Source organism: Hirundo rustica, chromosome 1 (genome assembly GCF_015227805.2).
Source record: "Hirundo rustica isolate bHirRus1 chromosome 1, bHirRus1.pri.v3, whole genome shotgun sequence".
Lineage (NCBI taxonomy): Eukaryota > Metazoa > Chordata > Aves > Passeriformes > Hirundinidae > Hirundo > Hirundo rustica.
In genome coordinates, this window is record NC_053450.1 from 43,387,050 (window position 1) to 43,404,348 (window position 17,299).

Here is a 17,299-nt window from a genome sequence, read left to right on the forward strand (position 1 = left end):
AACCTTTACATTAAGCATTTTTTTTCTGTTCCAGATCCTTGAAGCATTATACAATGGGCTGGTCAGGGTTGGTGGTTTTTTTTTTTGTTTTTTTGGTTTTTTAATGGTCTTTCCTACTTGGAAAGAGAGAAATCATAATTACAGAAGAGAACATGCTGGTTCAGGTGAATCCCTCAGGTTTTAGAAGCAGTGGATGAGCCTCAGAAGTACCTTCTAGACTTTTAAGCATCCAAGAGACTAAGTACTAGGATAATATTAGAAATCAGAACTACAGCTAAATCCCTGTTATTGAAAACTATTGCAGACTTCCATTTCTTTCTGCACATTTCCAGATTGACACAAAGGGTTGGGAGAGCCCTAGAGTGGGTGGGAAATATGAAACAGCTGTTTCGTAGACCATCCTTTACTAAAATGTACAAGGTACTTACAGGAGGTGAGACCTATGAAGAAGTCCTCTCCAGGCTTGCACTCCCAGCCTGGGAGGTTTGCAGGACACAATGATGACTATCTCTGGTTCCCTGTGCTGGGCATTTCTACATATAATGTCCCAAAATTCTCTACCTAACTTGTGGCAGTGTCCCACTGCTCTACAGTTGTCAGGGACCATCCTTGTTCAGGGATCCTCTCCTCGCTCCTGAGGGATAACTCAGCCAGGAGGAGCACATGGAGAGTAGGAGACCAACAAACCAACCAACCCAGCCATCCAGAAGAACGCGACAAGCCAACCTGAACGTGCTTAGGTCTGAATGTCTGATACTGATGTCATCTACCTGGACTCGTGCAAGGCATTTTAGGGGACATTGACCCACACGAAGATGATCAGAGGGCTGGAGCAGCTCTCCTGTGAGGACAGTCTGAGACAGCCGGAGTTGTTCAGCCTGGAGAAAGGAAGGTTCTGGGATGACCTTAGAGCACCCTTCCAGTACTTAAATGGAGGCTACAGGAGTGCAGGAGAGGGACCTTTTACCAGGGCATGTAGCAACAGACAAAGGGGAACGGTATTAAACTGAAAGAGGACAAGTTTAGATCAGATTTTAGGAAGAAATTCTTCAGTATAAGGGTGGTGGGACACTGGAAAAGTCACCCAGAGAAGTTGTGGATATCCCATCCATGGAAATGTTCAAGGCCAGGTTGCAATGGGGCTTTGAGTGACCCGGTCTAGTGGAAGGTGTCCTTGACCATGACAGAGGGGTTGGAACTAGGTGCTCTTTAAGGTCATGGAGATCTGCAGCCCACTTCCATTTATGAGTTCCTAGTTGTCATGGGAATTATCTACGCAATTTGGTGGTTTGTGTTCACTTTTTAACATTAATGATCTTTATTTTCTTGTTACTGTTCAGAGTGGGGTTATACTGAGCAAAAATTATTCAGCAGATTAGCAGGAACAGAGAGACAGTGGAGTAAGGAGTGTGTGCTCCAATAATAAGCTGCATTTGGATAGCAGGGAACAGTCATGTGAGGGCAGATACTATTTATACTGTTCTGCTGCTTAAAGCTGATACCAACAACACTAATTTGGTGTTTTGAGGATAAGTTTATGGGGGACATTGAATCAGTGCCTAAATGTTACCAAGTCAAAAGCTACCATATCACAATTTATGAAAGGGAACTTTTCTAATGACCATTCTGGGACTCTACACATATATCCTCAAAATGTGCTACCTTATAGGAAAACACCAGTGGCAAAAAAAAAAAAAAAAAAAAAAAAAAACATAACTGCTCTGAGCAGATTTTACCTGTGAAACAAGATCAGTTAGGTTAAGGGCCTGGTGGCACTGTATGTAATAGAAGGGTTGGAATGTGTGGAGCTTGCAGTTGGCAATGGTGCAGTTGAGAGCCTCTGGATAAGGATCAAGGGACAAAAAAGTAATGTGGATGTCATTGTGGGAGTCTACTATAGACTTCCTAGCCAGGACAATGATGCCAGCAAATTATTCTATGAGAAACTAAGGGACGCTTCCAAATCAACTGCCCTTGTCCTCATGGAGGAGTTCAACTTGCCAGAAATCAAATGAGACCATCACACAGCTGATACAACACAGGCCAGAAGATTCCTAAATAACCTGGATGATAACTTTGTGAAACAGGTCCTAAGGGAGCCAACTCAGAAAGCTGCCCTCTCCTTGATCTGCTTCTTGTCAATAGTGTGGATCTCATGAGTGAAGTGGAGATTGGCAGCCGTCTTGGCCACAGCGACCACAAAGCGATCAAGTTTAAAATCTCTGTTGACAGGAGGAAGAGTGCCAGCAAAACCTCAACCCTGTACAGGAAGAGAGAACATTTTAGCCTGCTCAGGGAATTAGTAAGTAAAGTTCCCCAGGAAAACGTTTTTGCAGGTGCTGGGGTCCATCAGTGCTGGTCACTTTTTAAACATCACCTCCTAAGGGCACAGGAGAAGGCAATTCTCAAATGTCAGAAGTCAGCCAGGTGAGGCAAAAGGACAACTTGGCTGAACTGGATTCTTCTCTTGGAAATAAGGTTAAAAAGGAAGGTGTATGCCAGTGGAAGAAAGGTTAATTGACACAGAAGAATACAGAGATTCTGTTTGCCTCTGTAGGAGAAAATTTGTGCGGCCAAAGTTCAACTAGAGTTGAAGCTTACAGAAATATGGGAAAAAATAGAAAGAGTTTTTTTCAAATATATAAATCCAGGAGTCAGTAGAAATAACATTGTCCCATTAGAGGATGAGGATGGTTACCTCACGAACACGGACATAGACAAGATAGAGGTGTTTAACAAATGCTTTTTCTCTGTCCTCACAGATGACAGACCAAGGGAGTCTCAGTGCTCTGACTGGAGGACCATGACTGTGCAAATGATCAGATCCCAGTCAACCCTGAAATTGTGTGGGATCTGCTTCTCCAGCTAGATCCCTACAAATCTATGGGGTTTGATGGTGTTCATCCAAGAATTCTCAAAGAGCTGGCTGATCACCATCACAAAACCTCTCTCAATGATTTCTAAGCAGTCTCGAGAATCTGGTAAGGTCCCAGCTGACTGGAAGATGGCAAGTGTTGTCCCCGTTTTCAAGAAGGGTAAGAAGGAGGATCCTGGAAACGACAAGCCTGTCAGTCTCTTCAGTGCCTGCTAAAGCTATGGAGAAGATTATTCTGGGAGATACTGAAAAACACCTGAAAGATAATGCAGTGTTTGGTCACAGGCATGAGAAAGTCCTGATTATTAAACCTGTTTTCCCTTTTTTGTCAAGGTAACCCAGATGGTTGATCAAGGGAAGCCAGTTGATGTAATCTTTTTGGATTTCAGTAGAGCTTTCCATACTGTGTCTCACTGTATCCTCCTGGACAAAACATCCAGCACACAGCTGGGTAAACAAACACATCATGTGAGAGGTGAACAACTGGCTCATGGGTTAGGCACAAAGGGTTATAGTGAGGAGTGACATTAGACTCGTAACCTGTCACTAGTGGGGTTCCACAAGGCTCCATTCTCAGCCCCATGTTCTTTAACATGCCTATCGATGACTTGGATGCAGGACTGGAAGAGATACTGAACAAGTTCACAGACGATACAAAACTGGGAGGAGCTGCTGCCCGGAAGGCAGGGAGGCCTTGCAGAGAGAGCTCAACAAATCAGAGGACTGGGCAATCACCAGTTATTAAGTTGAAAAAGGGCAAGTGCTGATTTTGGCATCTGAGAGGGGACAACCCTGGATGTATGCACAGACTAGGAATGAGATGTTGGAAATCAGTGCCATGGACAGGGACCTGGGGGTCCTGAACATGAATCAGCAGTGCCCTGGCAGCCAGGAGGGCCAAGCGTGGCCTGGGGTTCATCAGGCACAGCATGGCCAGCCGGACAAAGGAGGGGCTTGTCCCGCTCTGCTCTGCCCTGGGGCAGCCTCACCTCGAATACTGGGTGTAGTCTGGGCACTGCAATATAAGAAAGATATTAAACTATTAGACTGCATCCAAAGGAGGCAACAAAGATGATGAAGGGCCTAAAGGGGAAGCTGTATGAGGACTGGCTGAGGTCACTTGGCCTGTTCAGCCTGGGGGAGACTGAGGGGAGACCTCATCACAGTCTACAACTTCTTTGTGAGGGGAAGAGGAGGGGCAGACACTGATCTCTTCTCTCCAGTGACCAGTGACAGAACCCAAGGGAATGACCTGAAGTTGTGTCAGGGGAGGTTTAAGCTGGATATTAGAAAAAGGTTCTTCACCCAGAGGGAGGGTGGGCACTGGAACAGGCTCCCCAGGGAAGTGGTCAAAGCAGCAAGGCTGGCTGAGCTCAAGAAGTGTTTGGACAATGTTCTCAGGCACATGGTATGACTCTTGGGCATTGTGCTGTGCAGGGAGTTGGACTTGATGACCCTTGTGGGTCCCTTCTAACTCAGCTTATTTTGTGGTTCTGTGATTCTGTGAAAACAGCAAAGGAAGTGATATCTACAATGAGATGCAAAAATAATTTTTTCTGTTTTGGTCTTCAGTTATCACTGTCTATAATGTGAAGTCAGAAGGACCCCATGCTGCTGAGGCAAATATATGGATCAAATTAAAAAGTAAAATTTGGATGGTATGTTGTACCAGTGAGAGATTAATGTTGTATTTTGCCAAATATTTTAGACTGAAAAATTCCCTTCTTCATTTTTGCTTCCTCCCAAGTCTCCATCCTGTTGTAAGCAGGACGATGGCAGCTGGTTAACCACACTCTGTTCCAGTGCTGACTGTGTCTAGCAGTGCCTGACACAATGGCTGTAGAGCCATACCTGAAATTTTCTGGAACATTTTCCAATTATCACATCTCCCTCCATGGCAATGAAGTTGAGAACACTAACAGAGATAGACTGCTAGCATTTACAGCACTGCCTTATTAGTCCTGGCTTGGTTTAGACAACACACTGGGTGGTATTCTAGTAGCTGGTTTATATTAGTGTTGCCTTAGCTGAGAAAGATACATTACCTGCAGGAAGAATAGAAAATACTATACACACATACACACAAAACCCTTTGTGTACACCTTCTTTAGGATGAAAGCAGGCAAGGTTGAATGTAAGGTGTCACTGTAACAATAAAAAAAAAAAAAAAAATCAGTGCCCATATAGAAACCTTAAGACATTTGAAATATTATTTTTTCTTTTTATTTTCTTCCCCCCCCCCCCCCCCCCCCCCCCCATTGTGTGCCACATATTTACTCCATTTTCCTTTTTTATTACTAAGGAAATGAGGAAATTTTCATGAAAACAAGAGCTTATATTCTTAAAAGTTTGTCAATTCCTGCTTATATTTTTCTGTTCTGAAGGGATCGTAGCCTTCTGTACGGGGTACCGTAACTGCTTCCAACTCAACGAGCTGTGATGAATAAGAAGCAGGAACTTTTAAACAAAGACCCTGTTTTCATGCAAATATTCTCAGTAATAAAGCATAGAGTAAAAGAAATATGTGAAGTTATGTTTTGCAGAACTGCAACTTAAAGCAAAGCAGCTTTGTAGAACGAAGCCAAGTCTGGATTTTTCTAACTGCATGAAGGGGAAGTGAGTTTGAGCATTTTCTCAGGGGACTCCAAATGTCGCCAAAGTAGATTGTTAAAAAATAAAGACAGAAAACATCCCAGTATATTTCTCATCGGATTCATCAACATCACTCTATTTGAAAAGATCCTAACCAGAACTATGACACTATTCCCACATTTTATGAATTCATTCTCACATTTCTTTATAAACCTAGAAACATACAGTCTCTTTCCCCCAAATATTTTGCAAGTAGGTTCTTAAAAGCCATCTCTGAGTCATTGCTTCAGTTTACCACCTCTTAATTTTCTAAAATCAGCAGTGACTTAAGAAAAATAAAGAAGAATATTGGAACTGGAAACAGTTTGTAGAAAAAAAATTATATTGAACAGTAATTAATAGTTTAGGTTTTGCTCCATGATAGCTCATTCAGTACATAAATCAGAACCTTGACAACCTTCATCCATTGGAAGTTTTCATACATTAGTACTACCAAGTAATCACCTGTACTTTCTAACCTCCTAAGCAGCAAATACCTTGGAATTACCATTAAGGATACCTTTCCAGAGTGGTCCTTTGCCAGTAATATTAGGAGGTGGAATGGTGACTCTTTTTTCCTCAGGGAAGCCGTGTCACAGCACTGTCCTACCTCCTCAAATGCAATCAGGTGACTGATTATCGAACCACTCAGAAGATTCTTTCATGTATGTGAGAGCAAAGGAAGAGAGCACAGTCAAGCCCACGCAGTGTGTGAACGCTGACTTCTACCTCCACAAGCATTAGGGCTTGCAGTGCTCATTGTTGCTGCCATCCCTGGGCTGTAAAGGACACAACAGGACACTTCCACTGAAATTCTCTCCAGAAGAGAGGAAAAGCACTACCAGGTACGTAGTTTAAAGCAAACCACTTGGAGCTGCAGTTTCTTTATTCCTCAGCACATCTTCTGTCAGTTCCGCATGGATGATTTTCAGTCTGCAGAGAAACAGGCTTTCCATCATAACTCATGGACATGGCAAGTCGGAAGTGTCAAAATATTTTTCTTCTTGCTATGTCAATGAACCAAAAACCCAAGAGACAGGAAATTCATATCTTCGAAGGCTACCCTTAGCTATCCAGTAATGCCATATCAAGCAGTGTGCTGAAATATGGTGGTGCATGCTTTCCGAACACTCCTCTTTGGCAGAAGTCAGATGACAGCTTTAAGCCAAAAACCTACTCTCTTTTTTCAGCCAGTTTAAAAACTTGAAAATGTCTCTCAGCTTTTTCCATGGACTCAGTTCCATGCCACTGCAAAACTGTAATTTCATCTAGAAGGACTGGTAACTCCAGTGAGAGACATCAAGCTCCATTCCGCCTGTCTTCACTTTCTATTGCCAGTGGACTTGTTAGAGCTGTTAATTTAAAAAATACAGTATTTATGATATTCATGATTTACTTTAAACCTCTTTCAGAGCTTGATGCACATGAGGCAATTCAAATCGCCAAAACTCTGTTTTGCAACTAACACTTCACTCCACTGAATGGAAATGTTCACACATCTTTTGGTGGTGTATTGTTTCAGGCTGGCTGTAGAGCAAGAAAGCCAGCAAGGCACGGATGTGGTGTCTCCACACTAGAGGAGAGAAACTTTCGTTTTCTGGCAGAGGCAAGTGAGTTCTGCAGAATGCAGAGCACAGAACAGCCTCAGTCCATGGCATTGAAGGACCACCATCCTCTAGCCAAGGATGCCACGGGAGTTTCAGTTTCAGCTCAGTAACAAGGTGTCATTGGAACTCTTGACAGGAGGAGGGTCTGTGCAAGAGCTCTTCATTGCAAGGAGATTCCAGACTGTGTTATTAAACTCTGTTAAATCTGATACAAAAAACCCACTCCTAACCAGACAGTGAACTTAATCCCATGCCATTTTTCTTATTTAAATATAATCTGATAGTATGACTTTCAGAGTATCAGAAGATCCCAAGAGGAGGGATTAAAAATCTGCACTCTAAATTCACCACATAAATTTTGCTGAAGTTACTATACACACATACATAATATATATATATGTATATGTAATGAGTATAGGTTATGCAAATATACTCTACAATGTATATTTTTATGAAACTGAAGCCGTGTACCATGCAATTGACCTTCTTTAGATCACCATTTCTTTATGGTAAGCATAATTTCTGTGTCCTGTGCTGATCCATTGTCTGGCAGGGTGGGTGGGGTTCCAGGATGCTCCTAGGACTTCTGGCCAAGTGATTACTGGAAGCAGTCATATCTTTCATAAACCTGAATAAAAAATCTTAACTGTAAAACAGAGAAAGAAATCCAGCTGTGTTAAATATTACTTGAGACTCTACTCTCCATCCACACTTCACACCACAGGTGGTTTTCACCCATGTTTGTTTCACAAGGGCATGTAGTGGTAGGACAAGGGAGAATGGCCTTAAGCTGAAGACTTAGATTGGGCATTTGAAAGAAATTCTCTATTATAAAGGTGGTGATTCACTGGAGCAGGTTGCAGAGAGGGGCTATGGGCTCCCCATACCTGGAGGTGTTCAAGGCCAGGCTGGATGGGACTCTGAGTAACCTGGTCTAGTGGAAGGCGTCCCTCCCCATGGCAGATGATCGTTAAGATCATCTAGTCAAGATTGTTAAGATTCCTTCCAAACCATTCTGGAATGATACGATTCTCTCCCCTGCCTCAAAACAGTTTGAAAAAATAATTAATATTTCTGTTTTTTTTAAGGCATGGTCCAAACTTGATTGAATTTAGGAACGTGTCTTTTCTGGGAGGGCACAGGGCTCTTTACACAATCCAAAGTGATACTCCTGGATATGGAAATATTTTCTGATCTACTAAACCACTCCTGCTTATTTCAAGCATTTTACTCATCCATGCTATAACTGTCTGGATCGTCACTCCTGGCTCTGTCACATCTTCCTTTATCCCCTTTGCTTTGTGCACGTACTTTGGATTCAGTCATAGCACAGTATCAGTGTGATACGGAAATTTCTGAGACCCTCAGCAGGAGTCTGGGTTGTGAACAATTATCTGACAGAATTGTTTAGCAGTGCAGCCCAATCCATGTTACGACCCTTTTTCTAAATGTAGATCTAATGGCACATTAAAGCAATATTACATCTCATAAAGCCTGCTGGGTAAGAGTTCAGCGAGGTTCCCCTTGCTCCCCTTCTGCACAGCAGTTCCTTTGTTACTGCCTCGCCTCTAGATCCTGTGATAGACGGGAGTCTCGTGCTCCTCGAATACTAAAATGGGGCTGCCAAGATAATTTACGGGCCCTGTGGCCAACAAAAAGTCTCAAGCCTCCTTGGGTTATCTCTAGGTCCTACTTTTCCTCTGCCCATGGTATCAGCTTGTCCTCTCAGATTTTACAGACGGCAGGAAAGGTTTTGGCAACACAAACATCCTTCAGAGCGCTGCTTTTAAACAACAGTCTTGTCCCAGCTTTGCCTGTGTTTGAGGTGGTGTTCCCAGACAGAAAGCAGTGTGGCAAACAGGACTAGGGGGAGAGGGGAAAGAGGGGAAAAGGAAGAGGGGGAGAGAGGACAGGTACATGTGAGCCGGGTTAGCTGGGGAGATGGAGGCTGGGTTGAGGTGTCCATGCGCAGGGCCAGCCCAATGGACCAGCACATCCTGGCTGGGGTGTGTGAGGAAGGGCTTCTCCTGGTTCACTTAGCACCTTCGGCTTTTGCGCTAAAAATCCAGGCTCGGTGTAAACAGCACGACAGCCCATGGAAGCCTTTTTCTGCAGGACACAGGCGAGCGAAAGCGAAGGGTCCTCGCTACTGCCTAGGTCTGCGCAGAAAAAACCACACAGCTGCCTTTCCACTGAGCCCCGAGTGACTCGATACCCAGACACAGGTGGGATTTCTGCAGAAGACACCCGAGGCACAGCACGGGAACCCCGCAGTCCTCCTCACTTCAGCGACCTGAGCCGAAATCGGCACGTGTTTGTGTTGCGGTGGATTTCGGGCTCCCCTTCCGCCCAGCGATCCCGAACGGCGGAGCGGCCGCTGCTCGCTGCTCGCCGCAGCGCGGGGAGCGACGCCGCGGGCACGGCCGGCGCAGCCCCCGCCCGCCCGCCCGCCCCACGGCGCGGCTGCGCTCCTCGAGCCCGGTTGCGGGGACGGTCCCGGAGGCGACGGGAGATGCGGGGAGCGCTGAACGGGGGCGCCCCGGCGGAGCGCGGCCCCTCCGCTCCGCCGGGCGGGGGCCGGGCCGCGGGAGAGGCGGCGGAGGAGCCTGGCTCTCCGTTTCCGAGGGAAAGCCCGGCCCGACAGCGGCCACGCGTCCCGCGGGGATCCCACCGGGCCCGCCGCGGCCCCGCCGGCCGGTGCGGCGCAAAGTGCGCTGCGCCTCCGCTCCTCCTTCGCTCCTCCGGCGGCGCGGGCGAGGTGGCGGAGGGGATGTCCGCCGGGGGCGCGGAGGCCGACGGCCCCCCGCCACGGCCCCGCGCGCGTTTCTTGCTCCAATAAGCAATAATTAGGTCCTCAGCTAATGAAGTGTCAGCTGATCCCCTCGCTCCGTCTGCGCGCGGGGAGGCGGGGGGGCCGCGCCCGGAGACATCGCCATGGAAACGCTGCCCTCGCCTCTCTCCCCCCCCCCGCCGCATCCCCCCCCGCCGCCCGCCGGCCCGGGCCGGGTGCGCGCCGTCCCCCGCGCCCCGCCGCGCCCGCGGAGGCGGGAGCATCCCGACATGGGACAGCGCTGCCCGTCACCGCGCCGCGCCGCCGTCGCCACAGAAACTTTTGTCCCGGCGGCCAATCAGGGCGCGGGGGGGCGCGGAGCGGCGCTGGGCCCGGCCCGGTGCGCCGCCGCCGCCAGCCCGGCGCGGAGCCGCAGCGCGGAGCGGCGCGGCCGAGCGCAGCGGAGCCCAGCGGCGGCCACCGGCGCGAATCCCGCGGCCGGGCGCAGGCCGCAGTCGCGCCCCAGCCGCGGAGGTGCCGCACGGCTGCGGAGCGGGGGCGCGGAGCCGGGCGCTGGATGGCGGAGGCGCGGGCGGGCGCGGCCGCGGAGAGGCGACGAGAGAAAGCGCCGCGGCGGAGCCTTCCCCCCCCGCGGAGGGGGTGTCCTGCCTGACGCGGCGGGGGACACCGCGGGGAGCGCGGAGATCTCCGGCGTGAACTGAAGCTGTGGTAAAGGGAGGGGGAAAGAAAGAAAAAAATCAGGATTTTTTTTTTCTTCTTCTTCTTCCCCCTTTACAAAAAGGGGGTTTATGCTCAGCATCCGCACGCAAACTTACTTGAATGCCTTGTAGCCAGTTTAGCCCGGAGACCAAAGGATACCCCGCACCCGAGGAGTCCTGCATGTGTGAGCATCATCATTACACTGGCAGAGCAACGAGAGCCGCCTCCTTTCCTGTACCAACATCCTCCTGGGACTGATCTCTTCTCTGGTCCAATATCCAAGCCTATCTCATATATATGGGTTTCTTTCTTTCTTTCTTTCTTTTTTTTTTTTTTTTTTTTTTTTTTTTTTTCCCCTTCCTTCCATCGGCTGGGATTGCTATGTAAATAAGTAGAGGAAAATTCCTGGAAGGGCATATGAACATTCAATGGGACTCAATATGAGGAAGTGAAATTCTCATAGACCATTTTTTAAAAATTAAAGATTATGTACTTTAAACGAGGATCGGATGCATTAGGCTTAGAAAATAGCAGGTAAGAACTTTCTTTCTTTCCAGTACCTTCATGCCCGGAGCGGGGATATCTGAAGCCAAGCCGCCCAGCCTTGGAATAAAGGGGGAGCAAAGAGACCAGTGTGCCCTTCAGTGCTTCCTCCATCCTGCGCGGCGAGGCAGCTTTGGGGAGAGGCACAGCCCGCCAGGACAGAGACAGAACGCTCAGAAAGCCTTCGGAGAAGACAGCCGAGGGCTGCCGGGGCGGACTAGGGTGGGCTTTTTCTCTTCTTTCCGTTCTTTTTTTTTTTTTTTTTTTTTTTTTTTTTCCCCCCCTCTTCTTCACCTGCACTATCCAGGGTGAATCCGGGTGCAGTTGATGTATGGAAAAGAAGAAGGATCCGAATCAATATTTTCTTTTTTCTTCTCTAAGCCGAGGGATAGGATTTTAATTATTTATCCACCTGAACCCTCTCTGGGTAATACGCTGCTGGAGCCAGTGGGATAGTCCTGCCTTGCACAATTATTAAAGAGACTGATCACGTACAGTGGAAGGATAAGAGGAACCTCCACCAGATCCGTTTTGCCTCCTGTGGGAAAAAAAAAAAAAAAAAAATGATGGAGAACATTGCCACACTGTTGAATTGATTGCTGCCCCCCCCCACCCATCCCCCTTCCGACCCCCCACCCCCCCGAGCCACCACCACAACAACAAAACAAAACAAAACAAACAAAAAAAAAAAAAAAAAAAAAAAAATCCGCTGGGATCTGCCTGCACCGGGACCTCCTTCGCTCCGGCTCGGAGGTGGATGCATTTTTCATGAGCGCTGGGTGAACAGGTGCAAAGTGCGGCGGGGCGGCCCGGCCCCGCACCCCGGCCCGCTTCGGGGCGGCGTGTGCGTGTCCGTGTGTCTGCCCGTGTCTGTGTGCGTGTCCGCGTGTGTGTGTGTGTGCGCCCCGGCGTGTGCATGTGTGCGTGTGTGTATTAGGAGATTATGGAGAGCAGCGACCGGGACATGTACCGCCAGTTTCAGGACTGGTGTCTCAGGACTTACGGGGACTCAGGAAAAACCAAGACCGTGACCCGTAAAAAATACGACCGGATCGTCCAGCTCCTGAACGGCTCCGAGTCGAGCTCCACGGATAATGCCAAATTCAAATTCTGGGTCAAATCTAAAGGCTTCCAGCTCGGCAACTCGGACGAGGTCAGTGGTGGTGCTGGAGGAGGGAAGCAAGTGCTGTACGTGCCAGTCAAAACCACGGTTAGTAGAGAATTGTCTTCCTTGTTCTATGTCGGCCGCTGCAGCCCGCTCCGGGAGCGAGAGGCGCAGGGGGAGCCGCAGCCACAGTTGGCTCCTTCCTCCCTCTTCCCCCAAGTCATCATCACCATGTTGCGTTTGCCTGTCACATTATACACCGCCGAGGTCTTTGTGGGTCCTTTTATTTAAAGCGATCGTGCGCACAACGCACCCCGCCGGGTCGGTGTCGTTCTCCTCCTGGTCCTCCCCGTCCCCCCGTGCCCCCGGGCCGCGGCGGCGGGGTTGGGGTGCGCTATTGTCCCGCCGCTCCGGCCATTGTGCCGGGCCCCGCCGCCCCGGGCAGCGGCCCCCGCCGCCGGCGGGGCTGATGGATGGCGCACGGGGGTACCCTGCCTGGCACAAAGCCAGGCGCGGCGCCGGGCGGTGGTTCCCCGGGATATCTGTTGGGGTTTATTTATTTGTTTGTTTGTTCGTTAGTGGTTTTTTTTATCCTCTTTTTTTTTTTTTTTTTTTTTCCCTTTATTGTTATCCCGCGGCCCCGGCGCCGCCGCCGAGCGGCCGCGAATGTGCCCGGCTTGGCTGTGAAGCGCCGGCTACGCTGGGAAGAAGGGGCGGCGGGAGGGAGAGGATGCTCAACAAAGGGAGGACGGGGTTCCGCAGGACCGAGGGAAGGGTGTATTTTGTGACGCTTTCTGGGGTCGCAGGAGCCCCTCAGCACTCCGTTCGATGCGCTAGGGTAGCGTGGCATCCCCGGCAGGCGCTGGCGTTACGGGCTCGGCGCAGGTCTGGCAGCGGGAGAGCTATTATGCTTGGTGGTGGCAGGAGCGACAGATTTTCCTATTTAAGAAGATGGGGACTGTTGGTTGCAAGTAGGTTTTGCCTATTGAACTCTCTTAATGTATCGTTATTCTTACTTCCTATGCGCTGGGTCACGCAAGCTAAGCTTCTTTTGTCTGTGCGTGGGGCGGGTGTGGAGGGGGAGCCGAGAAAGGAAACCCGGCAATTAAAAATATTCCTGCTTGGGCATTTGGCTTGGATGAGCAATATTCTCTCTCTCTTTTTTTCTTTTTTTTTTTTTTTTTTTTTTTTTTTTTTTTTTTTTTTTTTTTCCTGGGGTGGCAGCTTATCCGGACCTAACGGGAACGTTGCTGGGTGGCGCAGCAAAGGGGGCTTCTTGGAAAGTATTCTGGGTTGGGTTGTGACGTAGGCTGCCGGGGAAATCTGCCTCTCTTTGCCTTGCTGAAGTCATAAACCTGGGCATTCCCAGGGGCTGGCTTGTATTTGCCCCCTTGTCATCAGCGCCGTCATGGCTGTGAGGAGGCAGAAGTGGGAAATGAATTTTAAGGGGATCTTCAGTATGAAGATTTAAAGTAAAAGAGAAGCCCTGGACAGTTTTTTCCTTCTCTATGGTTTTTATTCTCCGAAGCGTTTCAGGTCTGTCTGTAGATTCAGATGATTTGGCAGATCTCTGTTTTACTGTTAAAAGATTGATTGCTCATCTCTGAGCCCAGACAGTACCATAGATACGATTTATAACAAAAAGGTTGCCTAAAGCAGAAGTCTCCAATTAGCTTAGTATTTTTAAATCTCTCTTCTGCTCACTGAAATAATTATTTTGAAGGGCCGATGGGCAAGATTGTTTATTCCCAAGACTATCTTTTTGACTGCGAGTTCAAAACTGTAAGCAAATTCAGTATTTTTAAAAATGACATTGACTACCCTACTAAATAAAGAGGATAATCTTAATTTTACATGATGGAATTTGAAAATTGAGTGCTTTTTTGGTCCTCTGAAGCACAAGACGTAGTGATGATCAGCTTGTTTATTTTCTCTCACCTTTGCTAGGCCATGAAAGGCCGAAATCCCACCTTCTATTCTGTTTTCTATTTTAAGAACACAGAATCAATTCTTTAATTTTTTTCCCACAAAGGATTTCAGTGAGAGGTTGAGCATCTTGTAGGTCTTATCTTATGTAGATTTGTGGGAATCATACCCTTGGCTGTGAATGTCTCTGTATGTCCATATATATGTATTTATATTCATATGGGAGTTACTCTCTTTAGATAGTTTAGCAACCAAGCAGAAATTCTAATAAAATTAGGACTACTAAGGAAATCAAAAAAGGAAAAATTATCATGACCTATTGGTCATGATAAGCAATTCCTGAATATCTGTATATAACCAGAGCAATGACATATAAACTTTTTCAGAAGAGGTCCTTTATGTAGGTACAATTTCCTCCTTCTGGCCATTAGAAATTTGTTGTCCAGCATAAATGGGAAAAGGGGATGTTCAGCAACATTCAGCTCTGAAAAACAAATGCCAGCCCCTCCTAAACCCATGAATGTGTTGTCACTATCCTACCACAAAAGGCAGAAGAGTATTTAAGCAGACCCACAGGGTGGCAGTGGTTTGTATGAGCTACTGCCAGGGCCAGGGCAGTGCCTGCCAGGCACTGAAGGCTCAGAAAGAACATGTTCCACTCAACAGGGATGCAGCCCCTGGCACAGAGAAAGTCAGTGGCAAAGCTCCTATTGACTTCAAGAGGTCTAGAATTTCACCCAGATGGGAATGGATAAGTTACAGGGGGAAAAAATTGGATTTTCATCAGACAGTAATTGTTGGTAAGCCTTAGAAGCCCATTCTCTCATTTCTTCAACTCTTAATTATTATTTAAGAGTTTATTAATTTGTGATAATTTTCTTTCCTCCCCTCTCTCAGAGTTATCCCATACATTTGGGCCTGTCCAGTCCTCAAATGGTAGCAGAGCCCCAAACTGTGAATCTCTCCCTCATCCTCTCTCTCTTTTTGTCCATCACTTGATCTCACCGTAGATAAAAGTAATTTCAATTTAAAATTAATCCCTGCAAGAGCACTCCCTGTTCAATAACAGGACGGATGAAATTACAAGTTGGACTCCACAGCTAAAAGCTGGTCAAAAATAAGCAAATATTCAAATACTTTGTTAGGAATTATTCTCTCCTTGAAGCTTTAAGATTTGCTGCTCAGCTTTGCTGTCAGCCAGAGAGATTTGCTCCTGATGGTGCTGTAATCCACTGCTGCTGGTAATTAGACATCATTACTGCTGCGTTAAAGGGAAAGAGAGAAGGAGAGAGGACAGGCTGGGGCTAATTAACTACTTGATTCTAATGAAAGAAAGAGAGCCTGATAGCAACTGGGAGGTTGCACCGGAACAGGTTAGATGTACAACACAGACTTAATTGAAGCAGGGTGTCTTGCAGTCTCACAGTAGCTCAGCCTTGGTCTACTTTCATATTCTGTGGGCAGCAGTGCACGAGGTATTATTCTGTTTTTCCCTTGCCTGGTTGATAAGTAGCTCAAAATCACAGGCCCGTCTTCAGTATCAAGTTTAAGCATGCCAGCAAGGAAAATGCATAGATGATTATGTGCTGGCTTAATCTATTTTACGGGTATGGTCTCCTCAAGAGCAACAGGAACAAATCAATTTCTGAATGTTCACATCCCTCTGTGGCCTAGGAGATGCACTTTTGGTCACCAGGCAACAACATTCCCTGCAAAACAGCCATTTTAGGCCCAGAGTGGGACAACACACAGTAAGGTATTCCTGTATGCTTAAGGTATCCCTGCGTGCAACCTAGCAAGTATTTCACTTCTGCAACTTTTCAGATTGTTTCTGTCGTCACTGTAGGTTTTCTTTCATCAAGCCCAAGCTGCAGTTTGTGAAAGCTGTGGAACTATGCCTAGCCCAGACACACTGTATAAATAAAACAGGTTAGGCCAACAAATACGCCAAATGGTTGACAGTGTCGACTTTTAACAGTTGGTACTCACCAACCATAAGGAGGTAGGGAGCTAGTATGTCTAGCAAGATATCCTTTCTAACTGTATACATGAATTTTTTGGGTGTATTTTTAAAATGTATTTTCTGCATAGTTGCTTTAGCTGGAGCTATTTATTGATTGGCAACTTGAGAACAAATTTCTCATCACCACTCTCCTTTCTTTGGCTTGATGTTGTGTCTGGACACAAATTTGGACCCTAAAATTTGACTTTGAGTTAAAAAGAAGTTATAAAATAATGGCCCATGTTGTATCAGCAGACTTTAAGCAGAAATTTCCATTGAAAAAGAAGGGCCAAGATGACTGCAGGATAGCTCTCAAATATAGAATTTACACAGTATTAGCAAACGAATGGAATACAACCTCAAAGGCCAAGTTCAGATTACTTTTATGTCATTACTAATTTGAAATGACTCCATTGACTTTAATGATATCACAGACAGACCTAATGTATGATTTTTCCTGCGCTTTTTAAAATATTTTCCAACTATAAGCAGAGAATCAACTTTAATTCTGAAACCAAATTTTGTTTAGCTTAAATCTTTAGATCCTTCAGAAGGATCTGGTACCTCATGGGTTGCTGCTAGCAGACCAGCAAAGCTTTCTGCAGGTGCAGGGCTGTACTACTGAACCTGATTACAGGATTTAAGGCTTAAAATTATAGACCAGTCAGCTCTAAGGAACAGGCTATATCCCAACCCACCTCTTGTTCTGTTGGACATGAAGAGTAATAGATAGATACATGAGTTTATGTTCCTTTCCTTTTTATATAAATTACTTTGTTTATGAACAATAGAAAATGCAGATCACAACATAGCCTATAGGTCAAAATTTATCACTTTAAATGATCTTACATTGAAAATTGTTCCTTATTTTAGGGCATTTTGGTAGCAATTTGAAAAAAAGCATTTATTTATTTATTTATTTATTTATTTATTTATTTATTTATTTCTCCCCATTCTTGTACCCATCAATATTAGGAAAAAAAAAAAAATTATAAAAGTGTTTGTCAAATGTATATTGGTAGCTGTGTAGCCTACTGAACTGCCGGCACATAATGGCAGTAAGTACTGCAGAAAGGTGATGCTGAGGGTGAGCTGTAATTTATCCCAAGGTACGATGCTG

General features: G+C 46.6%; 1 protein-coding gene and 1 long non-coding RNA gene across 6 annotated transcripts in view; one reads left to right on the top strand and one right to left on the bottom strand.

Annotated features, from left to right (window-relative positions):
* Positions 1-5,831: 5,831 nt before the first annotated feature.
* On the bottom strand, positions 5,832-9,400 carry LOC120760916 (uncharacterized). Its single transcript, XR_005703506.2, has 2 exons — positions 7,585-9,400; positions 5,832-6,858 (listed from the first exon to the last, which is right to left on the bottom strand). It is a non-coding gene; the product is annotated as an uncharacterized LOC120760916 (long non-coding RNA).
* A 1,716-nt stretch (positions 9,401-11,116) lies between these two features.
* The window catches only part of NOL4 (nucleolar protein 4), a 190,692-nt gene continuing 184,509 nt past the window's right edge, over positions 11,117-17,299 (top strand). For 2 of the 5 annotated variants that reach the window (XM_040081612.2, XM_040081629.2), the window contains exon 1: positions 11,942-12,356. In XM_040081612.2, coding sequence (XP_039937546.1) covers positions 12,090-12,356 — 267 coding nt within the window. In that variant the 5' untranslated portion in view covers positions 11,942-12,089. The other 3 variants (XM_040081638.2, XM_040081648.2, XM_058422832.1) reach the window with 3 other exon arrangements.